This window comes from Polypterus senegalus, chromosome 2, assembly GCF_016835505.1.
Source record: "Polypterus senegalus isolate Bchr_013 chromosome 2, ASM1683550v1, whole genome shotgun sequence".
Lineage (NCBI taxonomy): Eukaryota > Metazoa > Chordata > Cladistia > Polypteriformes > Polypteridae > Polypterus > Polypterus senegalus.
In genome coordinates this window covers 295,467,076-295,494,329 of record NC_053155.1, presented here as the reverse complement: position 1 = coordinate 295,494,329, position 27,254 = coordinate 295,467,076, and the positions used below count along the sequence as shown (strand labels likewise).

Sequence of the window (27,254 nt, the reverse complement as noted above, 5' to 3'; positions counted from 1 at the left end):
TCTCTGGGTAGAGTATTAGGCCTTTGGTGTTGTGGTGTTGTGGTGTTTTGGATTTTTTGGATTTAACTCTGAATTGGCTTAACTGGATTTAATAAAGTATGTATGGCATTGCAGTCTATGTATGGGGGCCTACATTTCATTTTCATCATTAGCATATAATTTATATAATAATTCACTAAGGTAAGACACCCATGGAAAGGCAAGACACCCATGGAAAGCACGCCGGAAGAGGCGTGGATTCACTAAAACAAGTAAGACGCCCATGGATCTAAGACCATTGGATAAAATGCCGAACCATGCCCACCAACGTTCGGACAAATGCCGTCATTTATGTTTCGTCTGTTGTATAGTCCACATGCACCTCTGAGCCACGTTGACTGTTCATAGAGGCATGTTTCTCGAGGAAGTGAATCGCCATATGCAGCGTGTAAAACAGTTTGCAAGGGCTATCCCATGGGATCCTTAAAACAATCCTTTAAAACTGAGGTTAAAACACAATGAAGGAAGCAGTCTTTAAAAACCAATAAGACCTGTGCCTCTGTTTCATTACCGTCTCACCTGCTTCACCAATGCAGGCCCTGCAACAGTCGAGACGCTCTCTCAGCACCTGGCCTTCTCTGTGCCTGACTGGTTCACACAGAGGCACCACATGACCAGGTGGTGTGTATGCTTCGAGAATGAGGGTGGACACGGCAGGACTATCTAAGAAGAGGCATGTTTGTCACGGTAAATCGCTGTATGCGGCGTGTAAAACAGTTTGTTTGTCGCGGATGTGAATCGCTGTATGCAGCGTGTAAAACAGTTTTCGAGGGGTTTCCCATGGTCTTAGACTTGGTGGCCGGGTCTCTGTCAGTTGCTCTTGCGACCGGGCACATGACCAGGCAGTGTGTATGCTTCGAGTGCGAGGGTGGACGCAACAGGACCATCTAAGAAAAATCATGTCGCGGATCTGAATCGCTGTATGTAGTGTGTAAAACAGTTTGTTTGTCGCAGATGTGAATCGCTGTATGCGGCGTGTAGAACAGTTTGCGAGGGGTATCCCATGGTGTTACAGTTGGTGGGCGAGTCTCTGTTAGTTGCTGTTGCAAGCAGGCACATGACCAGGCAGTGTGTATGCTTCGAGAGCGTGGGTGGATGCGACAGCACCATCTAAGAAGAATCATATTTATCGCGGATGTGAATCGCTGTATGCAGCGTGTAAAACAATAAGTCGCGAATGTGAATAGCTGTATGCAGCGTTTAAAATGCTGTATTATATGTTGCCCTCTCCAGAGTTTCATCTTTTCATTCACCTACAGTCATATACACAATGAAATAAGCAGTCTTTAAAAACCGAGTTTTCGGTTACGACGCACGACCGCGTGCACCATAGCAAACTGTTTTACACGCTACATACAGCAATTCGCATCCGCAACAAACATGCGTCTTCTTAGATGCTCCTGCACTTTGTACACACCCCCCTCCCACCTCGCTACTACTGTGGTCAGGTGTTTTGGTGGATTATATATAGAAAGGCAGCCAAAACCGCACAGAGCAATGAAGTCTACATGAGTCACAGGTGCATCTGGACTGTGCAAAGACAACAACGACTCGAGTGACAAGTTGGAGGTGGGCACATGAGCAGGCAGTGCATACTGAACGAGAAATCAGCACACTAGCATGACGGAGGGAACGGAATGGACGTCCTTCTCCTCTCCTCCCGTTCCACCCTCCGCGCCTGAGCGCCGCACGGAAGATTGTGTGTTGGTTCGTTCCGTGCATTGTTACAATGTTGCTTTTCTTGCTGATTTATTACATTTCCGATTTTTCAAATGTTAATTTTCTCCCTGTGCTTAAAAATCATTAAAAAATGGCCTGATTATGCAGAGTATGGTACGCCGCAGATTGGCTAGTGTATTGATAATGTATTAAAGCAATTAAAGGTGATGCAGTGGTTAGCACTGCTTCTTCATGGATCCATCTCCCAGTCACTGTTAGCACTTTAGTTAGCATTTTCTCCTTATGTCTGTAGATATAAAATCATGCATGTTATGTTGACTAGCATCCTGTCCAGAGTTGATTCCTGCCCTGAGCCTGTTGCTAATGAAATAGGTGTGGGCCCTTTGAAACTCTTAATGAGTTTAAGATACTGTAGTTTTAGAAAATTATATTGTGTTTTGTAAATTAATTAATCTTCTTATACAGTATAATAAGCTACCGTGGCTGTCCGTTTGTCTGTCCAGACTTTTAAATCACCTGTAGCTTGCAAATCGTTTGAACTATTGTCCTGAAATTTGGTACACATATACTACGGTACTACTGTCCACTTTTGAGGTGATGATTGACCTCCAAGGATATTCATCTTTTTATTTTTATTCTATTTTATTGTAGAATCAGCTCTCGGCAACTGCCAACAGGGTGGCCGTGCGGCACATGTGTACAGGCGCCTTTCTCCTTCCTACCACCTTCGCTGTCACTTCCCCTAACTCTTCATATCTTAAATCATTCTTTAGGCAGATTGAAGACTTTTAAGTGAAAAATTAAGGAAAAATACTAAGTAATTGCAACACAAACACTGACAGTTTTAACGTGAAAAGATGCCAATGAAAGAAGAGAAGAAGCGGGCCGTTAGGTTGGAGGAAAGAAAAGCTGCTCAGGAAGTAGCAAGCGCATTAACCTCTGAGCAAACGAATGCTAAACAGAGACAGAGAAAGAGGATGAAAACTAGGAATGCTGAAGTCAAGTGTATTCTGCAGTGTGCCGTTACTGGTACAGGTATAAGACTATTGAGTAAGAGGTACAAGTTGCTTCGCAGCAAATGATACCTACTAATGAATTTCAAATGTAAAAGGTCAGTATTTAAAATATTTGCTTCTTTTCAAAATGCATTCTATGCAGGTATCTTTTATCCTGGTAATATCACTGCATTCCTGTAGTATTTATTTTGTCACTTGTTCTCCTTCGCTCAAATTACATATATTGAATTGAAATAGAGCAACCATTATGATCATTGCAGTTTAAAACTGATTAACATTTTTAGACATTTGGGATCATGAATTACCAACAATAACTTGTTTACTTAATTTTAAGAAAGAAGTTACTCTTGTTTTGCACTGCATTTATTTTAAAATTATATTTTACAGGTTTCTGATTTTGTAATGCCATGATATGGAAAGCTTTTATTATACAATAATCCCTCCTCGATCGCGGGGGTTGCTTTTCAGACCCCCCCGCGATAGGTGAAAATCCGCAAAGTAGAAACCATATGTTTGTATGGTTATTTCTATATATTTTAAGCCCTTATAAACTCTCCCACACTGTTTATAAATATTCCCCGCACAGTTATACAGCATAAACCCTTTGTATTCTCTTAGATATTAGGTAAGATTAATTGAACTTATGTATGTAAACACATTGTTTATATACAGTAAAACCTAAATATTATTTTAAAGATATCGAGCGTCTCTGATATCATATATGTTACAGCCATTACGATAGACAGGCCACCAGCAATAAATGCGTACAATGCAAGAAAAATTGTATACAGTAAATGTGTGTACAGTGACACTAAACGTACGTACATGTACTAAGTACTGTAAGTAGAAAATTAATTATGGTTACTTACCAACAATGACACGATGACTTTTCCGATAACGATGAGTTTAATTTTGCTGCACAACAAAGGAGAGCGTTACAGCTCTTCTAAAGGAGCCTCTTCAGGCGACTGTGTAGCACCGCCGTTGTTCTTCTTCTGGCAGTCTTCAATCTAAATCCCTAAAGCAGATTCCATCCAGACTACTGCCTTATTACATCCACTTACAACTCATTTTGCACCCTGGTTAAAAGGACACTGCGGCCGTAGATCTTATATTCCTTTCCTACTTTTTAAATAAAAAGAATCGTAGCCTCATTGATGCCATAATGGCGTCCTACAGCGGTGTAGCTTTTCCCTTCCTTCAACATATCCAAAACGTTTACCTTTTCGCAATCGTTAACATCTTCCATTGGCGCTTGGGCACGGCCCCTGAAGCAGTAGCAGATCGTTTTGGAGCCATAATGAAGGGCTTGACTATGCAGAAAGATAAACACAAAAGAGCACAAAAGTTAACTCTTTACACAGCGAAACACGTTGATACTGAATGAGTGAGATGAGACTTCTTGGTTAATGCAGCAGAATCGAATTTGGCGCTCCGTTGCTGAGCTATTCAGCACACAGGAACTTAACTGTGTGCTCTGATTGGTTAGCTTCTCAGCCATCCTCCAATAGCGTCCCTTGTATGAAATCAATTGGGCAAACCAACTGAGGAAGCATGTACAGGAAGTGAAAAGACCCATTGTCCGCAGAACCCGCGAAGCAGCGAAAAATCTGCATTATATATTTAGATATGCTTACATATAAAATCCGCAATAGAATGAAGCCACGAAAGTCGAAGTGCGATATAGCGAGGGATTACTGTATTGTGAATGCCTGCAAAGATTCCAAGAGTTTTATTGCTCTTCCCAGCTTTATTAATTCTAAACCAATGTTATTTTATAATATGTAGTGCAAAAACCCATAAAAAATATTTTTTCTTTATCACCCTAACAGAGCATAGTCCTTTGTCAAACTACTTGTATCATTCTTGTCCAGACTTTGCTATTCAATTGACTGCTAACTTTGTGCTGTCTTTCCAGGCACTCTTATGTAATGTACAGTATGCATTCTGATTTATTGTAAGTTGCATTGAGTAAAGGCAGATGTTAAGTAGTCAAGACTGAGAGAAAAAAAACATGTAGTCGACAGAAATCAAGCTGGTGGCTACTCCTTGGTGTATAGTTATCACACACACCAGTGATTCTCCCTTTTGTGCTTCTTCACAATAAACTATCATCTGACTCTGCAGGGAAAGTCCAGTCTCCAACTTGTTCTTAAAACGTACGTGCAAAAAACACTAAAAAGCTTTACATTCTTTAAACATTCACCCATCAATTTTCGCATGCAAAGTTTGTTTTCTGTCTTCTCAGAGTTTGATTTATCACTTTCTTTCATGTCTGATACATCAAAGATCCAAGTAGTGATTCAGCTGTATATTAAGGTGTCAATTAAAGAACACACAATGTTGTAATGTTGTAACAGTCATGACCTTAGATCTTACTCATATCATACTTGTACTACACTCATTCATCACTTTATACTTGATTTTAAGTTTGAAAAAAAAAAAGGTCAATGAAAACGAAGAAATAACAGTAATACAATAATAATTTAGGCTTTCTTCCTCAACATAAAGATGTTAGATTAATTGGTGACATTAATGAGTGAGTGTGTGTTAGAATGCCCTGCACTTATTATGTTCCTGCCTTGCAACAGACACTAGCTCCTGTACTCATGAGCTGGATTAAGTTGGTTTGAGAATGAATGGATGGATGAAGTGTGTTCTGTAATAAAAAAGAAAAAGATTGATTTTCAGTTTTGAAATAAAGAATGGTGACTTATTTTAAAACCTAATGACCTGTGAGAAAAATTAAAGATTGACTGGCAAATGACTTATAGTAACACAGTAATGCAGTAGATAGATAGATAGATAGATAGATAGATAGATAGATAGATAGATAGATAGATAGATAGATAGATAGATAGAAAAGGCACTATATGATAGGTAGATCTTTATTTGTCTCAAGGAGAAAATTTAGCTTTTTACAAAACCTTACATCTTGCCTGAAAAAGGGGCCTGGGTTGCCTCAAAAGCTTAAATATTGTAAACATTTTAGTTAGCCAATAAAAGGTGTCATTTTGCTTGACTTTTCACTATAAAACCTCAAGAAATTCACCAAACAACAATAGCAGCAATCCTCCCCTCTCAAAACACAAAAGAGTTTCAAAAAATTTCTGACTTGGCTAAAGAAAAGTCACATTGAGGCATTATAAAGGTACTAGCCAACCCGCGGCGTACCATACATAATCATAATCAGGCCGATTTTTTTAATGATTTTTAAGCACAGGGAGAAAATTAACATTTGAAAAATCGGTAATGTAATAAATCAGCAAGAAAAGCAACATTGTAACAATGCACGGAACAAACCAACACACAATCGTCCGTGACTGAAAACTGGCGGACCCTCATCGTGCCTTCTCCTGCCAGACGGAGGAGTGCACTGTGCTCAGGCGCGGAGTGTGGAACGGCAGGAGAGGAGAAGGACGTCCACTCAGCTCCCTCCGTCATGCTAGTCTGCTGATTTCTCGTTCAGTATGCACTACCCGCTCATGTGCCCACCTCCAACTCATCACTGGAGTCTCTGTCGTGTTTACACAGTTCCAGATGCATCTGTGACTCACGTAGATGTTTCATTGCTCTGTGCGGTTTTGTATATATAATCCACCAAGACACCCGACCACGGTAGTCGCGAGTGCACAAAGGGTAGGGACGCAACCAGTGGGAGCGTATGAGTCGCACCTAGTGGGAATTCCATGGTTTGCAGCCCGAATGGGGTTCAACGGCTTACCCACGCCTCTCTGTGCCTGGTAGACACACGCTCAATCTCATGCATAATTATTAATTGAATGCTAAACACTTCTGGAAAGACACGGTTGTCTAAAACAGGTTGGTGTGAGAATACAACAGTAAGTGAATGAAAAGATGGAACTCTGGAGAGAGCAAAATACAACACAATAGTGAAGCCGCGGCATAACAAAGACTGCATAATTATTTATTGATGATTGAACACTTCTGGAAAGACACAGTTGTCTAAAAAAGGGAGGGTTTGAGGATACAACAGAAAGTGAATGAAAAGATGGAACTCTGGAGAGAGCAACATATAATTGTCCGTGAGTGAAGAAGACGCATGTTTTTCGCGGATGCGAATTGCTGTATGTAGCGTGTAAAACAGTTTGCTATGGTGCACGCGGTCGTGCGTCGTAACCGAAAACTCGGTTTTTAAAGACTGCTTACTTCATTGTGTTTTAACCTCAGTTGGAAAGGATTGTTTTAAGGATCCCATGGGATACCCCTCGCAAACCGTTTTACATGCTGCATATGGCGACTCACCTCCGCGAGAAACATGCCTCTATGAACAGTCAATGTGGCTCGGAGGTGCCAGGAGTTGGTGGGCGTGGTTCCTTCTTGCGTGCACCATAGGTATCTTACTTGTCAGCGGCTCAGTGAATCCACGCCCCTTCCGGCGTGCTTTCCATGGTTGTCTTGCCTTAGTGAATTATATGTATAGACATTGCCGTGAGTATGAAGAAGCCCCAGCAGTGTTTTTTGACCAATCTCTTTTGAATAATTTGTTGACTGGAAGTATTTAATGATGGTGTGTCAAAAAGAGGTTGTGCAGCATTGTTCACAATGGACATCATTTTCTTCTGCATTTTCTACTCTACTACTACGTACAGGGGAGTAGAGAGCATCCAATAATTATGCCTTCCATCTTAACTTGTTAAATTGCCAGGTCTGGCTTGGAGTGATGTTACTGACCCAACACACTACAGGATAGAGTTGTAGAACAATAAAGCATGTCACTGTCCACGTTGAAGTAGCCCAGTTTCCTAAGAAAAGAGCCCGCTCTGCCCTTTCTTATATAGTTCCTCTACCCTGCCATTGATGTGGACCCCACAGTACTTTAGCAGTATAGCCCCTCCACTTCCACTCCCCGAGTAGTGACTGAGAATAGAGGCTCCTCTTTAGAGAATTCACCCCAACACATGTCTTAGAGAATTCCTCTTTAGATTCCAGCAACACTGTTGAGAGAGCAACCCTACTGGGGTCCATGGGTGCCACTGGAGGGAGCTGTGGGGAAGTGCTGCGACAGGTGTGAAAGTACAGTTTGGCTGCAACACTGATTTGCCAGAAGTGTTTCCAGGTCAAGCTTAAAACAGAGCCCTCCGCTTCACCCAGGTGAGTCAGAGTCAGAAGTAGAGAAGGGCAACACTCGCCTGGATTGAAGACTGGGGAAGAAAAAGGTTTATTCTGTGTGAAGTTTACTGACCCAGAAGCCTATTTAATAAAAACGAGTCTGTTTGAACATGGGACGTCTATCTGTTAAGTTGTGGTCTGAGGATGGGACCTGTGATGCCCCCTTGTGTCTACAGCTATAAAACATGAATGTAAATGTTGCATATTGATTAGCACATGAGATTAGATAAACTTTATTAATCTCATGGGGAAATTCAGAAATTTCAGGATTCATGCAAGTAAGAATTTCACTGTACTCTGCACACATAATAGTAACAACTGTAACTATAACCTGTAATCTATATATAAGGAACATTATAATTAGAAAGTAAAATAAACTAGTGAGACCACACATTGAGTCCTATGTGAAGTTCTTGACAAAACAATTCTAAAAAGGTAGATGCACTAGCACTAATATTTGTGCAGAGAAAAACAACCAGTTGTCAATGAACTCCAACCTTCACCTAACGAGGATGTCCTACCCTGAAAGGCTCAGAGAATCAAACCTCTAATATTTATTAATACCCTAGAGCATAATGTCCAAATGCAGAATACTTTGATAAAGTTCATCTGTCAGATTACAGTATATACAGATAATTAATGAATCATATGGACACCGGTGGAAATTAGGGCGAAATGCATTGAAGATCGAAACCATGAAACACTACTGAATATGGAATGTAATAGCAAATCATGGAATTAAATCAGAGATTTGGTAGCTGTAAAGAAGTGCCTGGGTATGACTTATAAGCATCTTGGCTATTAAATAACCAAATAAGCTTGACAGGTTGAGTGATGCCCTCTTGTTTGTAAAACTTATGTTCTTATGTTTGAGGTAGTGTGCCTTATCATGGACTGGCAGTCTATCCATAATTGGTTCCTCCCCTAAACATGATGCTTCCAGGGTAGACTGCTATCCTCACAATACCTCAATCGAATAAATGGTTGGAAAATGAAGTAAGATATTGCAATATAGCATATTTTGGTCACTTTTTAAAACTGCTTCTACACATCACATTGAGGACAAATAGAAATATGAATCCCTCAATCCCTTTGACTCCTTTAGATCAGCTTTGAATAAAGTGTAAAGTTATTGGTTAATTGATTTACATGTTTATGATGATAATGTTAACCGAAGATATTTTGTTCTTAATTTGACAGAAATCAGCAACTATTTTAAAAAGGAAAACAAAATCTAGACTGCAGAGTGATCTAACCTTCTATGAAGAGTAAGACGAACATTTGTAAAGTTGTCTAAAAGACATCCAGTTATAATAATCCTGACAACTCCCATGTACTCCAGCGCATCTATCACATCTCTCTTTTCCTTCACCAGCCCAGCAGTAAAGAGACTGCTGGGCTGGAAACAAGGGGATGAGGAGGAAAAATGGGCAGAGAAAGCTGTAGATTCACTTGTTAAAAAGCTGAAGAAGAAGAAAGGAGCAATGGAAGAGCTGGAGAAAGCACTGAGTTGTCCCGGTCAGCCCAGCAAATGTGTAACCATCCCACGCTCCCTTGATGGCAGGTTGCAGGTATCCCACAGGAAAGGTCTTCCTCATGTCATCTATTGCAGGGTGTGGAGGTGGCCAGACCTGCAGTCCCACCATGAGCTTAAAGCTCTTGAATGTTGCGAGTTTCCTTTTGGATCAAAACAGAAAGACATCTGCATTAACCCTTATCATTATCGACGAGTAGAAACACCAGGTAAGTAAACTATATACACATGAGAATTATGTTAATTTAGCTTTTAGTATTGCACTGACAGAACTTGCATTATAAGACTGAAGTTTGGGTGGTGTATCTACTGTTCGGTCTTTACATGTTCTCCTACTGTGTATGTGGGTTGTAATGGGTGTCCTAGTAAACAGAAAGACTTATATATACTGGAAAGGGGGTCACCTCAGGGGCAGGCCCAAGGAAGACCCTAAGAAGATGAGAAAGGTGGATACTGAAAGGGATGACCTACGTTGTCCTGCTCTAACTGGAAGAGTGGCACCACTGGGATGTGATGTGTCTTATATGCATGCTATGTCCAAGGGAGAGCAGTAGGCAGGGACGTTACTGGACACTAGAGGGACCTGGGTGTTTGGTAGAGCAAGTACTAAACATGTGGGAGAAAGTGAGCACTGACTGAGAGGAAGAGATGTCATTTTAGAAAGGGCATGCCTTTCTAGGAGACAAATCATCTGAACTCCACTTAGAGACTTCAAACCATTGAGGTAGGCAAGGTGCAGGTACAGGGGTTACTGTTTTCCTTTGTTATGTTTAAACTTACATTTCCTTTGGCTTTCATGAAATTAATGTTGAGCTTTTAAATACAATTTCATGTATATATATATATATATTCTTAGGTCTGAATCGCAATCTGATAATTTGGGTGGTTACCTACCAGGTAATATTTGTGGCTGGTCGGCAAACATCCAAGTTGTCCTCTCAGTTAAGAGAAATAGATCATACATATGTGATGCAGTACCTGCCAAACAATACAAGAGTACACAACATGTATTTTTACCTTATTGGGGCTTGTCAGGTGTAGACACTTTTGCATCCACTCTGCATCGTATATCAGCGCCTGAGGTGAAGCCTCTGATGTTGCGCCACCACGGCTGCTTCACTTATTTGATAGGGTGAAGTTTGGAGTATTACATTCTTATGTCTGAAATCTGATTCTTTTGGCGGTTACCTGCCAGTTAGCATCTTTACCATTACTCTAGGTGAAAAGATGCTGCAACAGCACCGCCTAGTGATTACAAAGTTTAGATAATAGGATTCGTTGTTAATCTTTAGTAAAATATAAATTAATTATTATTGTATACTGAATTTTTAAAAAGTTCGTTAAAATGAGGCATACTAAGTGCCACCTTAGCTCCTAATCACAAATGATATCAACACCTCCTGACTGTGGAGTTATGAACAGAACTGAGGCACAGGCAGAAAGAAATTATGAGCACAGTGTTAGAGAGGTGTGTGGTTTAATATAAGCCATTGAATAAGATACACTATCTAAATAAGACATATTATTGTTATTATTATCATTATCTGGATGAACAGTTGATATGTGGACAATGTTCTCCTATTACACTCTTGTAAAATAAGAGAACCCTTATAAAAGGCTAAAAAAAGGCAATAAAAATTCAATGATTTCTACTAAGAAAAAATGAGAACAGATTGATAAAGATAAATAAAGAAGGCTGACATTAGGCGCTTATACGCTGGGCTCACATCCACATCTTTGAGTGGATGTGATCCATGGGAATTAGGATCACAGGTGAATGATGTCATTAAACATGCACCTCTTTATTCCTTGGGAAAATATGGAGGAGGAAAAGTGTAATGAAATTTTTTCCCTGTAAACAAATAGAAGACATGAAAAATATAACACCTCATAATGAAAGGTCCAACTGGCATGACGACTGACTGGCCTTATTCAATGACAATAAATTTTACATTTTCAAAACAAAATTTGAATCCTCTCAGATAATAGAACAGCCTCTGTGTTTGACAAATACAAATGAGCCATTTGTTTTTCTTTAAATTAATTTTAGAGTTTATTTTGCCGCCTGGCAGAATGACCTCTAAATTCAATTGCTGCATATGTAGCAGGAATGGAATTTTCCTAGTTGGTACTGTAATTAGATTTATTTAAAAGCAAAGTGCCTCAAGATTAGATGGTGCTTGTGAATGCTGAGGTACATAATTGCTGCTTCTTTGCTTGTCTTGCTGACCTCATCCTAAATTGATAGGTAATTTAGAGTCACATTAGTGGTTTTCTTAAATGCTACACCTCAGATGATCTGGTTGCTTTTTATTGTTGACTTGAAAGAGATGATATTATGCTGATTTAATTTGAGATTGACATTTTTTTAAACTGAAGGATAACAAGTTTTTATAAAGGTCACAATTATATTTTCCGCCAGTCTAATATAGAAGTGCACTGTTATACCATATGAATGTTATTAATACATTTTTTATTTTTAATACAATTTTAAAATTAGAAAATGAGTACATCTTGCAGGATTTTAAAATTTTAAAATATTTATCTATGGCTATCAAAATTTCATCTTTATGATAGTAGTAATAGTAGTATTGGTGTAGTTAAGGGAGTCATTATACGTGTTATGGCTGCCCGAATTAGCCCCTCCTCAGCCTCAGCCTAACAATGTAGTGGCCATTTGACAAAGCAATTACTAGCACACCATTATAAATTTATATTTGTAACATTTTAACCCAAATACCAAACATTACAAGCACTTTTTTCAATATTTCAAGCAAAATTCAAAAGATTCAGTGCATATTTTTTAACATGACGAACCAAGTATAAAATAATAACCTCTTAACATCATGTAAAACAAGCATAGTAAATAACAGGTCATGTCTTACTGCACTAATTTCTACAGAATCTCTGTGTTATGGTTGTTATTTATAACATCTGCAAAATTCACTTGACACTAAAATTCTCATTTGAAGGACCGTGATTACAAGACTGATCAGTCTTTCTTGGTGCATTCTTAATTAATTTTTAGGCAATTTCAGTTTACTTAAATAGCCATAGTGTAACTTTTAAAAAATATGCAGTGCAAAGTACGCTTCTGGATAAATTATTCTGTGTGTGCTTTAAGCAATGCAATATGTTCCAGTTCATTATCTCTATATATAATCTTCATTTGGATCTTGATCTTTGTTTGTCCACAAATGAATTAGAAGAAGAAGCACTAGATGGCAGTAGAGAGACAGCTAAAACATAGGCATTGCATTAAGAATCTTCCCCCAGGCTTATACTACTGAAGACTGTAGTACTCCAGTCACACCTCAAAACACAGGCATTTAAACTAAACAAATTGCTGTGCTTTAAATTAACTACAGAGATCTTCATTTAGATCTTGATCTTTGTTTGTCCGCGAATTCCACGCATGCGTAGACCACCTTCCAGTTTAGTACGTTGTTGTTACTTACGGATGTCAACAATGTGCCGGAATAACGAAAGGCGTGGTGGACAGTGTTACGCTGGTTTGCTCCTGAGGCCTGGTTAGAGAATGAGACTGACGAAGATAAAAGGTACGTGCCTACTTAACATATGAATGAAAGAAAGACAGTGGGTAAAATGAATGACAATGTAACAGCACGTTCCGGAAATTATTATTGTTACGTTGTAGCCGGCGAGTGCTGCATGTCTCACAGTTGTACCGTGGCTTGCTTACATGTCAGTGAAGTGATCTCTATTTATGCTTTAAAGAGCCTGGATACCTATGTGTCCCCTTTTTATAACCATTGTTCCATGTATATTGCCTTACTCTTTGGATTGCCACAAAGTAACCTGCGAGATTGGAGAAAGGTTGAGAAGACATCGTGAGAGGAAATGACAGCGTCGTGAAAACGAGACGGACTGTGAACGGACAGAAGCAGAAATGCTCCTACACCACCACATAATTACTATTCGGACAGCGATTCAGAGTAGGCCGTTCCTATCAAATCAATGTCCAAGGGTTTTCTTTTGTAATTTTGTTTCCCTTATAAAAAATCATAATGCTGTGCGACTGGTAGCCGTGTTTAAACTGGGAGCCCTTCACAGACAACTTTAACACGCGCAACGTAGTTGGGCGCACATGGCTAGTTAAAGTATATCAGAGGCTTAATTTGACATCAATGCAGTTATCAAATCACTGTACATTGTTAAAAATGTTGCTGGTGCAAAAACAGCAAATTTGTGCACACACCATCCTGGGCCCCCCAGTAGCCCAGGGGGCCCAAACAAATATTCCCATTTGCCATCCTGTTGGTACCCTAGTAGTAGTAGTAGTAGTACTAGTAGTAGTAGTAGTACTGCCATGCATACAGAAGCTACCTTAATAAAAGAAGTGTCTGTGTGTGTATGTGTTTGTGTTTCCGTCCAGTACATACAGTTAGAAAGAAAAATTAAAAATTAGGCAAAATACGTAAAAGAATGGTAAAAAAAGAATCACAAATGGTAATAAAAATACAGAGTAAGCATCTAAAAATAAACACATTGGCCTCATCATTATATTATATTTAGTTTTATATATATATACATATATATATACACACATGTATATACAGTATATACAGTGTATATACAGTATATATAAATGTTATCATTATCACCATAGAGTCCTTACATTGATAACCATCATCATCTAACTCTTCCACGTGAAGCCTGAAAACCATGAGAACTGATTGAAATCATTTATGTTAGGTAGAATGTCCAGTGGGGGTGGCTGGGTGGTCTCGTGGCTGCTGAACCCCTGCAGATTTAGTTTTTTTTTTTCGCCAGCCCTCTGGAGTTTATTTTTTTTTCTGTCCTCCTAGCCATCAGATCTTACTTTATTCTTTGTTACTTAGTATTGCCTAATTTTATTTTTACATTTTTCTCTTTTCTATCTTCATCTTGTAAAGCACTTTGAGCTACACAATTTGTATGAAAATGTGTTATATTAATAAATGTTGTTGTTATTGTTATCTGCCTGTTCTGTTGTCCAGTGTTATAATTCAGTGTGATAATAACTTTCTGGTACCCTCTTGGGTCAAGCAAGCGATGTTTATAGCTGTAATACTAATGACTGATAACTTCATATGGTGGGCAATGGATGAGTGAAATTAATGATAAATAGATGCGCACATCAGAAAACCAAAGCTCCAACGCATCTAGGTTAGAGTTACTAAACCAAGCCTGCGATAGTGATTTCCATTACATTTTCAGTTTAGTGAGTGACGCCTAAAGGAATCATTGAAAATGCGGGGCTCTGTCTGAGAGTAAATGGCTGCGGCAAGGGAAAGAGTGAGACCAGCTATGTTATATGGTTTGCAGACGGTGGCACTGACCAGAAAGCAGGAGACAGAGCTGGAGGACTAATCTTGCAGTATAATCCTTTACAGTGTAGCAGATCTTTCACACTGTCTGTGGTTTAATCAAGAGATATACAGTGGTGTGAAAAACTATTTGCCCCCTTCCTGATTTCTTATTCTTTTGCATGTTTGTCACACAAAATGTTTCTGATCATCAAACACATTTAACCATTAGTCAAATATAACACAAGTAAACACAAAGTGCAGTTTTTAAATGATGGTTTTTATTATTTAGGGAGAAAAAAAATTCAAACCTACATGGCCCTGTGTGAAAAAGTAATTGCCCCCTTGTTAAAAAATAACCTAACTGTGGTGTATCACACCCGAGTTCAATTTCCGTAGCCACCCCCAGGCCTGATTACTGCCACACCTGTTTCAATCAAGAAATTACTTAAATAGGAGCTGCCTGACACAGAGAAGTAGACCAAAAGCACCTCAAAAGCTAGACATCATGCCAAGATCCAAAGAAATTCAGGAACAAATGAGAACAGAAGTAATTGAGATCTATCAGTGTGGTAAAGGTTATAAAGCCATTTCTAAAGCTTTGGGACTCCAGCGAACCACAGTGAGAGCCATTATCCACAAATGGCAAAAACATGGAGCATTGGTGAACCTTCCCAGGAGTGGCCGGCCGACCAAAATTACCTCAAGAGCGCAGAGGCGACTCATCCGAGAGGTCACAAAAGACCCCAGGACAACGTCTAAAGAACTGCAGGCCTCTCTTGCCTCAATTAAGGTCAGTGTTCATGACTCCACCATAAGAAAGAGACTGGGCAAAAACGGCCTGCATGGAAGATTTCCAAGACGCAAACCACTGTTAAGCAAAAGAACATTAGGGCTCGTCTCAATTTTGCTAAGAAACATCTCAATGATTGCCAAGACTTTTGGGAAAATACCTTGTGGACTGATGAGACAAAAGTTGAACTGTTTGGAAGGCAAATGTCCCGTTACATCTGGCGTAAAAGGAACACAGCATTTCAGAAAAAGAACATCATACCAACAGTAAAATATGGTGGTGGTAGTGTGATGGTCTGGGGTTGTTTGCTGCTTCAGGACCTGGAAGGCTTGCTGTGATAGATGGAACCATGAATTCTACTGTCTACCAAAAAATCCTGAAGGAGAATGTCCGGCCATCTGTTCGTCAACTCAAGCTGAAGCGATCTTGGGTGCTGCAACAGGACAATGACCCAAAACACACCAGCAAATCCACCTCTGAATGGCTGAAGAAAAACAAAATTAAGACTTTGGAGTGGCCTAGTCAAAGTCCTGACCTGAATCCAATTGAGATGCTATGGCATGACCTTAAAAAGGCGGTTCATGCTAGAAAACCCTCAAATAAAGCTGAATTACAACAATTCTGCAAAGATGAGTGGGCCAAAATTCCTCCAGAGCGCTGTAAAAGACTCATTGCAAGTTATCGCAAACGCTTGATTGCAGTTATTGCTGCTAAGGGTGGCCCAACCAGTTATTAGGTTCAGGGGGCAATTAGTTTTTCACACAGGGCCATGTAGGTTTGGATTTTTTCTCCCTAAATAATAAAACCATCATTTAAAAACTGCATTTTGTGTTTACTTGTGTTATATTTGACTAATGGTTAAATGTGTTTGATGATCAGAAACATTTTGTGTGACAAACATGCAAAAGAATAAGAAATCAGGAAGGGGGCAAATAGTTTTTCACACCACTGTATTTCACTCGTACGGTCAAATGTGTAGAAGTAAGGGACATTCATGAGTCACTCTGTTTCAAGAATTTTAGGGTAACTAAAATGCCACACAACAAAGGAAATTTCATACAAAGGGGAAGGTGAACAAAAGAAATATCCATAATTATGTATGATTCATCCATATTTCATCTTATATTTTTGGTCTTTTTCTTCCTGGCATCTATCTAAGTGCTAACTCCAAACTCTGCTCCTGATTGCATACCCTCTGGACTTATCTTTTAAGGCAGGATAATAGTCCCTTCTGGAATTACTTGTGGTTTTTCCTGGAGCTACTTTCAAGTTATGAAATGATTTTCCTACTAGCCTGGATCCACAAATAAGTCCATAGGGTCATGACTCCAAAGCATCTCCCTGACAATGAAAAATGGATGTATGGTGATATAAACACTTCTGAGACTTTGTGCCCAAGATGATATTGTCATTTCTGTCACTACTTTCACCTAAAATAAGATCTAGTCAACTAGGCAGCTGCCTCTCAGCATCCTAAGCGAACACTACATACACATCTGCTGTGTTTTTCTGTTCACATATTTAAGCCAGAGTCCTTGTTAGCTACACTCCTGGGCCACCCTTTTGACACCAGATATAACCCCCCACCCCCCTTCTGGGCTTTATATGTCACCCTGGCACAACAACAGCTGTGTGTCATAATTATCTTCATCAAAGCCTACATTTTTTTATGATTTTGTATCTGAAAATTTGAGGACCTCAATTGAATTTTGGAATAAAACACTGTAGCTGCTGTTTTTGACATTTTTGGCATGTGAAGAAAAAATTGGAATGATTTAATTGTTAATGAATATAAACCTAGTGTTTCGGTTGGCAAAGAGATTGAAACATTGCAGTCTGGAATATACTTGGCACACAGTTCGATGCTTACAAACCTTGGCTATTAGCAGTTATCTGAGCCTCACAAATTACATTTCATATTGTAAACCACAAATGCACACTTTTATTTGACAGCATTTGTCAAGTTGAGGTAATTCAGTTAATGTAATGCCACAAACACATTGCATATAATTCCACAAACATGCTTCCTTAATATAAATATAATTTACTTCAATTTTAATTGTGACCTTGTATAACAAATCAAAATGCACAATGAGCTGCTAAGCTTGCTGATTGTCTCATTCATTTAGGCAGTTGTGTTTTCAAAGGTTTTTGTTTTCTCACATTTTTAAGGATCAAACATTGACGACACTCTTCAGTGCTGAAATATCCAGTGAAAATGAATATAAAATGTAACTTTGTGTCACCAACATAACAAACAGAAAAGCTAAAAATAGACATGCATATTAGGCTTTGAATTTAAACCATGAATATATATAAACTAGGGTGGGATTGTGGCGCAGTGGTAGCACTGCTGCCTCGCAGTAAGGAGACCTGCGTGGAGTTTTCATGTTCTCCCCGTGTGTGCGTGGTTTCCTCCCACAGTCCAAAGACATGCAGGTTAGGTGCATGTATTGGCGATTCTAAATTCTCCCTAGTGTGTGTGCGCTTGGTGTGTGTGTGTGTGTGTCCTGCGGTGGGCTGGTGCCCTGCCTGGGATTTATTCCTGCCTTGCGCCCTGTGCTGGCTGGGATTGGCTCCAGCAGACCCCTGTGACCCTGTGTTAGGATATAGCGGGTTGGACGATGAATGACTGACTCACTATATATAAACTTGATGAGGGCTGATCAGCAGAAGTTATTTTTTTTCTTCAGTGTGGAATTAAGTTTCACATCGACTGCAACAGCCTTAAAGTGATTTGTTTTTTCTTGCTTTTTCCATGGGAACTCTCAGCCAGAATTGAATTGACCGAGCATGGATGAAATGTTTTTTAAAGATTGAAAAACACCTCTCTCTTAAATACACATATTATTGGTTTTCTCTAATTCTGTATCACTGGAAAGCTCACAAGGCATGACAAAATGATATTTTATATGAAAAATTAATAACAAAATTGAGTACTGTGAAAACATTTTTATAGTCATCAAGAATCTGATGTTTTAATTGTTTAGGGTTTGGCATTTTTCTTAAAAAGTTGCAGAGTGAAAGCGAAAGAATAATAATCTTCTTCATTTGTGTCACTTACAGTACTATTGTAATGATGCAGAAAGCTAAACTTATACATAGACATTCTCACCTGATTTTACATTTTTAAACAGATGCTCCATTCTTACAGTAGTACATTGAGATAATCAAAATGCATGAAGGTAATAGTTGACTTGATTTAAATAACCCAAGGACAAATAAAGTCTATCTATCTATCTATTGTGAACCCAGCCCGGACACAGACAGGTCGGACATGTTGTTAAAACACCACCACATGTTTATTTACACTATATACAATAATTTGTCACAAAGACCCCAGTTCATTGGTCACTCAGACCCCAGTCACGTGCACAATTACCCCAATCACACACAGTCCTGGCCACAATGCCTTTCTTCGGGCCGCCTCCACAGCTCTCCTGAGCTTCGTCCTTCCACCTCCCGACTCCAGCCTCGAATGATGGTAGACGGCCCCTTTTATAGAGTCCCCAGATGAGCCCCAGGTGTTCCCGGCATTCCTCTTCTAGCCACGCCCCAGTGTGGCGGAAGTGCCGGCTGTCCTCCCGGCAGCTCTCCGGGCGCCGTCCTAATTCTTCCCCCCAGCACTTCCTGGTGTGGCGGAAGTGCTGGGGTAACAGGTCCCCAAGGCATTGGCGGTGACCACGGGCCCCTACAGGGTGGAGTTTCCATGCCCTGTACCAGTGGCCCCCAAAACAACCAGGAAGGCGACCCCCACGTGATCCAGGGTGGGCACAGACCGTCACTCATCCGGTCCCTCATGGCCCCTGGCATCCCTGACGGGTCATGGCCCCTGGCATCCCTGACACTATCTATCTATCTATCTATCTTATCTGTGTGTCTGTCTGTCTGTCTGAGAATTTCACTATATCATTTATGAATAAAATATGTTAGTACCCCATACTCAATAGGAGTTAGAATGTATAACTTGTTGATGTGTCATTCTCATATAAACTGACTGCTTAATGACAAAGGAATGTGTGCAGAGAAGATGATAAAAAGCAGGTATACAAGCATCCACAGAATAGTATGTATGCAATTTAAGCTGAAAATTAACAAGGTGAAAGACTTAACAGGCTTTGGAAGCAATAAGGAAGTCAGAGATAGGCACACTACTGTGATTGTATCATAAAAAGCAATGCATTTTGGGTTTTTCATGCATAACTATAGTGTTTTTGACAATGGGCCACCACCCAAAATAACATTTTAACTAATGCATGACATGTGATCAGAAAAGGAATGCTGGTGAAGGAGCCAATGGAGGCTAACACGGCATCTGTAGATTAACAGACAGTCCACATTTAGTTAGCTAAGATCGCAATATGGCAGTGGTGCTAATAGAAGAATTTAAGAATGCATGCTTATTTGTAGGTTGTAACAAATGGGGTATGGCAACTGACAACAAAGTGACACTCCTCCTAGTTAAAAAAAGGAAGATGGATATTGTGCACTAAGAAGCACATTCCATAGACACTAGATGGTCACCAAAATATTTCCTGATTTTAAAAAATAAGTAGAACTTACAGCTTCATACTAATTGGAGGCACTTTATATGTTGGCAATAGATTGACTGGATATCAACAGGGCAGGCTGGTGGTGGTGATAGAGTGGTGTGGTGTGTTTTACAGAGTATATTAGGTCCCTTAATAAAGTAATACTGCAGAATATTTAAAAATTGTTGTTTATTTGGGTGCATCCATCCTTTTCAGTGCAACAATGGACTCCTCTGAAATGGAGTTTTCTTTTCAGTAGACTAACGGCCCATGCTACAGTTCCAGTAAAGTACTAGAATTATTCTAGAAACATTTAATTGAGTTCATCATAATGCAAGGGCATCTCCAGTAACCAGTTTCCCAATTATTTGAGAATCTGAAAGCATGAAAAAACTGTTTGGCATAGAGGTCTGCCACCAGCAGCTGAAGCTGACCTGCACCCGTGTCCTAGTGCTGTACTTCTGATACTTTTTTGAAGTCTAGGCCCTGAAAAATTAAGGCCGTTTTGACATTTGTTATGAATTACCCACTTTGTATATTTAATATCATAGTAGATGCAAACAATGCTGATAAAAGCATGAACTTTTTTTCCCTTTTTTTTAACAGTTATGTTTAAACAGTTCTCTCTTGCTGCAAGAAAATCTGAATATTCACCGCTTGCACATTCACAATTACATGCTGATACGAAGCAAAACTAGCTAAGGGTAGTTAGGCTCATCAACTTAACCTGCCACTCCTCTGCTTCATACGGATACATTTTGAATTTGAAACTGTTTTCAGCTTATGCCTGCAATCATCTTCTCATTAGTTTCCACTTGCAGTCATAAATGAATATCACTTACAAGTAAAAACACATTTTTGTGAATATTTTTTGTGTAAGGGAGGGATGATTGACTGTAAGAGGGGTAGAACAGACCTGAACTGTGTGTGTACGTGTGAAGGACAGTAAATTCTATGCATGGGCAAGCAGCTTGAAGTATAGGTTAAGATGTTGAACTGGAAAAAAGGTTTGGTCTCTTTCTACTGGTTTACTGTGAGACCTCCTTTTTGTGCTGTGAATGAGTACTTTGAAACACCATGGGATGTGCTCCTAAATCAAACTGTGGTTATCATGCATCATTTTTGCTGTAGAAATCTCTTCTGCATCTAGGTGAAAAATGATTTTGCATGTAAAAAAACTGCCATAATGTGTTTACTTAAATTAATAAAACATCTAAACATAATTCCATATTAGTGGTTATAGTGCAACAAGGCACTTACAGTTTTCAACTCAAATTTAAACTAAGTGTATAATCAGTAAGACATATAACTTTAAACTTTTAACATAAGATAATTTATCAGTGGTTAATGGTCAACACCTCTATTTCAAGTTAACCAACATATTAACCAGCAGAGTGGTGTGCTGAAGCTTAATAACAGTAAAATTAAAAAAATTTAGCATAGTGGTTAGTATTGGTTCATTTTTGTTCTTGGGCCTCAGATTCATAATAAGCCTTAGATGTTATTGTCAATGTTCACATTATTTTTTCAAATGCTTGTGTAAAATTGATCCTGAAAGTGTGTGTTTTAGTGAAATATGCAGCTATGTTGATAAGTGACAATATATTTGACCATTAACCCCTTTCATTGGGCTAAAGTTCAGTTTGGTTGGCAATGTACTGCACTGCGTCTATCTGTGCTGGTTTAGACGCTGCCATCCCGTGATCCTGGACTAGAGCAAACAAGTGAAAAAATAAATGAAGGTTTTAGTAGCTTAGTATATTGTAAGATGTAAAATAAATAAAATTAATTTAAGTTAAAAGTTAAATAAAAGTTTTGAGTCCCTCTGTATATTTAAAATATTGTTACATGATCCATAATTACTAACACATTTGAGAACTATCAGTCATACAAACAGATGAACATTAACACATTCAACATTCTGATTATTTTTTGTTTTGATGAACAGACAGAATAATGTAACATTCTGATAAATCAGTAAATGAATGTTATGACTGTTGTCAAAAAAATGATTTGAAATTTCTGTTGAATCTTTTGCTATTTTCTTTGTCCAATACCATTTGTTATGTGTATTTTCTCTTTAATTCTTGACATTAAGTCATCATTATTCATTGCTCATTAGTTTTCTATTTCCTTTCTAGTCCTTCCTCCTGTTTTGGTACCTCGTCACAGTGAATTCAACCCTCAGCACAGCCTCTTGGCTAAGTTCCGGAATGCCTCTCTTCAGAGTGAACCCCTCATGCCACACAATGCAACATACCCAGAGTCCTTCCAGCAAGCAGCATGTACCTCTTTTTCTTCATCTCCAGATAGCACTTTCTCCCAGTCTCCTAGAACTATAAGTTATCCTAGCTCTCCAGGGAGTCCCAGAGACCCTGGGAGTCCTTATCAGCTAGCAGGTAATAAATAAATGCAGGTCATTTTTAAAAACTGTAAATTCTTTTTAAACATAGAACCCTTCATCTGTTATGTCATCTTAGTTGAGCTTCTACTTTAAGCTCCAGCTATTTGTGACTCAGAACTGGACTAAGCAGGCATCAAAATGGGTGGATGGACAGATTATTTTTGCAGTGAGTTATATTAATAGCAAAAAGAAAAGAACATTTTGGGATGTTATTGCACAGGCACTGTAAGAGTATGAATGTTATTGTAAAAATGATCTCTGTATTTTGTAATTTTAATACAGTTTGTCTAAAATTCTTTACCACCAGCCGAAACTCCACCTCCTCCTTATAGCATGACAGAGTCAACAGTCAATGATGATGTAAAGCCAATGGAAACAAACCCTAATAGGTTAATCTTTTCAGATCATAAAGGTAAGAAAAGATGTTATGTTTTGCTCATTTATGCATAGCTCTTGTTTTTAGCATTTATACTGTACTAGTAACGGTGCACTGTACGATAACGTGCAGTGAATACACTTGACTTGAGCATTCCTACTTTTCATCCTCTTTCTCTGTACGTTTACCATTCGTTTGCTCAGAGGTTGATGCGCTTGCTGCTTCCTGAGCAGCTCTTCTTTTCTCCACCCTAGCGGCCTGCTTCTTCTCTTCTTCCGTCGGCATCTTTTCACTTTAAAACTGAGTAAGTCAGTGTTTGTGTTGCAATTACTTAGTACATTTTCTTTAATTTTTCACTTAAGTCTTCAATCTGCCTTAAGAATAATTTAAGATATGAAGAGGTAGGGGAAATGATGGCAAAGGTGGTAGGGATGAGAACGGCACCTGTACACATGTGCCGCACGGGCGCCCTACTAGCTGCTGCCGAGTGTTGATTCTACAATAAAATAAAATAAAAATAAAAAGAGGAATAACCTTGGGGGTCAAAGATCACCCCAAAAGCGGATAGTAGACGTATATGTATATGTGTACCAAATTTCAGGTCAATAGTTCAAACAGTTTGCGAGCTACAGGTGATTTAAAATCCTGGAGAGACAAATGACCATCCACAGCAGCGTATTATATATAAAGATGAGATAATTTATTATTATTATTATACATTTTAATTATATAGTACCTTTCCCATACTCAAGGTGCTTCACAGAGTCACAAAAAGAACACCAGAGTATATGAAACATTGAATACAAATACTTTCTGCATAGAATACTAGAACTGACGAATACAGGATATACAAAGCAATAAACAGAAGAATAAAATACTAAATTCATTACTAAAAGAAAGCCTGTACAAATAACATAATTTGTGATATAACACATACACACAAATTATCCAGAGCATCTGGACACAGAAGTAAACTGAAAATACCGGCAGAATGTTGGGTTAAGTTAAAAGCCTTCCTAAACTAAAGAGTTTTAAGTTGTTTTTTTAAAGGAATGAATTGAGTCAGCTGATGTAATTCATTTTGGGAGGTCATTCCAAAGTCTGGGAGCTACAGTATACAGCTGAAGGCCCTGTCATCCATAGAGTTCAGGATATTGTGGGGCAGAACAACATTGTCAGAATCAGAGGACCTTAGTGGGTGAACAGGATTGTAGTGTTGGAGAAGGTCACTGATTTAGTCCAGTGCAAGGCCATTTAAAGCTTTGCTGGTTATTAACAGAATGTTATATTCAGTCCCATAAGTCACAGGAAGCTATTGAAGGTGAAGCAGGATGAGTGTGATGTGCTTGCTGTTGCTGGTCTGTGTAAGGAATCTTGCAGCAGAGTTTTGAATTAACCAGAGCTGTGATATAATATTTGAAAGGGCACCTGCCAGTAAGGAGTTGCAATAATCGATGAGCGATGTGATAAATCCATAGACAAGTTTTTCAGCATTAGAAAAGGCAAGGAATGAGCAAACATGGGATATGTAACAGAGGTGAAATTAAGAAAGATTCATAATGCGGTTCACATGGGTGGATCATTTTTACTTTACCTGGCACTAAGAATCTTGGATTAGTAAGAGAAGCACTACTGGTAGATCTGCTCCAGTATACTAACAAGGTTGTGAAGAAGAAGATGTACACTTGAAAATCCACATTTCATTGATGAAATACTCATTTCCCATTTAAAAACAAATTGGAAAATAAACAGATAAAAATCATTTAAAAACAAAGTCTATATTTTTCCCTAAAACAGTAAAACTGGCACAGTGCATAGTTTGTTCTTGTGATTTATTTTTCTAATAAAGGACTTTTCTTTGTTAAAACCAAGCCTTGACATTGCAATGCTAATAAATTAGCAATGGGACCTTCCTCCTATATTTTACCACTTGTACCACAGCTGCCCTTATGACATATAAATAAAATGTATTATTATTGTTATTACTATAATACACGGAAATACAACACTGCTACTAAAGTTGTGCTGTAGCACATTCATGAAGAGCCCAAAGTGGTGGGATATTGGCTGGGGGTGCCTCCATATAACAAAATTTAAAATAAAAAATTCAATATGTTCTAAGCATATCTTATATTTGTAAGTGTGAAAGGTTCAAATCTTAAAATATATGTGAGTGTCCCAAATTAAGAATAGAAAATCCTTTCATTATTATGCCAATAGTCAGTCATTTCCCAACCCACTGAATCCTAACACAGGGTCACGGGGGTCTGCTGAAGCCAATCCCAGTCAACACAGGGCACAAGGCAGGAATAAACACACACAATTTAGGATTGCCAATGCACCTAACCTGCATGTCTTTGGACTGTGGCAGGAAACCCAAGCAGACACGGGGAGAACATGCAAACTCCACGCAGGGAGGACCTGGGAAGTGAACCTGGGTCTCCTAACTGCGAGGCAGCAGCACTACCACTGTGCCACTAATGCCAATAGTGTAAGAAGGATAAACTTAATGAAAAGTGTTAAATGTTTTTTGGAGTCCTGTATGCATCATTTTTTTATCGGCCTTTGGTTGCTTTTATAGCTGCCCAACTGTTTATATTTACATGCTTCCATTTTTTAAAACATGATAGCTTCTTTCTGTATTTAAGTATAAGTATTTTTTTTAACTTTACCTTTTGCACTAAGCCAGAGTGCTGGTGCTCCGTTGCATACTATGAATTAAACAACAGAACTGGTGAAACATTCCATGCATGTTCTCGATGGGTTATTTTTTATCTAGCGCAAGACAACACAGCAGTGGAGCATTTGGTGCTGATGGGGTTGGTTCCCAGCCTGCACATTTTTGGTGTATCCACTATCATCTCTTATTCAAAGTTATCTTAATTAGAGCCTTTAAATTTGCCTTTGGGTCCACTGCTGATTCCCCTTGTATGAGCTCTATTGCCACTGGAATAAGCTCCAGTTCACTGTGACTCTCCAGAGATAAAGTGATTTATGAAAATGGATTGGTATATTATGTGATACATCAAAGAAAGACTGGAGTGCTTTCATGCTTGAAGTACAATTATTTACAAAATAATTAATTATCAAATACAAGATACTTCTTCTTTCCAAAATTGTACTTCTTTTGTTATATAAAATTTTCCTAAATAAATACATTTGAACTGTAAATAATTCAGTTTATTCGCAAGGACTTCATTGTTAGGAAGTAATACATTATTTTAAACAAAGAACACTCATTCAGGAAAAATTGTAGCCTAAGTAAAGGTAGTTGTATGCTCTTTCAGAGGTGACATTCATTCTGAGCTCTTGAAATGTTTTTTTTTTGTCCTCTATGACTTTTAATATGTTACATTAACATGGGGTTGTGTGGTCAAGTAATTAAAAGAAAAGGTCTTCTTAGCAAGACGTTTGCATTTTAAATTACAACTCGGTCAGGTAGTCGGTATTTAACCTTGAAAAAGCCACTGAACCTCTTTGTGCTTTACTGTTCTGTTAGAGCCATGACAACTGAGGTCTTATTAGCCAATCTACAGATGATGGCTTAATTCTTTCTTGTGAAATGTAATGATTTAAGGATTAGATTGAGTAAATATAACTTAAAGTATACCTAAATAGCAATACCTAAAATACCTAAATTTTTATTTTAAAAAATCAGACTTTTAAAATGGCAGTTTACTTGTTATATTGAAAAAAAATGTTCTGTTTCTCCTCCAAAGATTTTTTGTAATATTCCAGTTCTCACCAAATAAATCATAATCACAAGGACAATCTCTAGATTTGCATTATGGTCACAAATAGTCAATTATTTTAGGGGATGATGCGTCTTGTTATTTTAGGTTTGCCTAGAGTAAGAGTGATCTTTTATTTCTGAGCCCTAGTGCAGATTTCTGACAATTTTCACATGTACATTATTCCTTTTTAGTGTCATTATCAGAGTTAATGTGTAACAAGTCTCGCTTTATAAAAAGTGATTTACTCCTTTCTTGCAGACTTACGGCCTGTTTGTTATGAAGAGCCAGAGTACTGGTGCTCAGTTGCTTATTATGAACTAAACAACAGAGTTGGGGAAACATTCCACGCATCTTCTCGTAGCATGCTTATAGATGGCTTCACGGATCCATCCAACAACAAGAACAGGTTTTGTCTTGGGCTCTTATCAAATGTTAACCGCAACTCCACAATTGAACACACCAGGAGGCACATCGGAAAAGGTTTGTTCAGCATCTTGCTTATATTATTGTTAGTAAAAAAAGAAAATGTGTAAAATTAATGTAATGTATGCTTTCAGCAGCAACAGATTAATAATTTAAGAAAAATTAGTTAATGCACAGTATAGTAAATTAGCTAATTTGTGATGTGAGCAGCATGGAGGTGCAGTGGTCAGCACCGAACTAGAGTCCAGTCAGTGTCCGTGCATAGTCATTGTAAATTTCCC

General features: G+C 38.6%; 1 protein-coding gene across 2 annotated transcripts in view; it reads left to right on the top strand.

Annotated features, from left to right (window-relative positions):
* smad9 (SMAD family member 9) overlaps window positions 1–27,254 on the top strand; it is a 90,731-nt gene that overhangs the window by 37,381 nt on the left and 26,096 nt on the right. For both annotated transcript variants that reach the window (XM_039745810.1, XM_039745811.1), the window contains exons 2-5: window positions 9,069–9,611; window positions 22,178–22,435; window positions 22,748–22,852; window positions 26,809–27,030. In XM_039745810.1, the coding sequence (XP_039601744.1) occupies window positions 9,200–9,611; window positions 22,178–22,435; window positions 22,748–22,852; window positions 26,809–27,030 (997 nt within the window). In that variant the 5' untranslated portion in view covers window positions 9,069–9,199. The remainder of the gene's footprint in view (window positions 1–9,068; window positions 9,612–22,177; window positions 22,436–22,747; window positions 22,853–26,808; window positions 27,031–27,254) is intronic.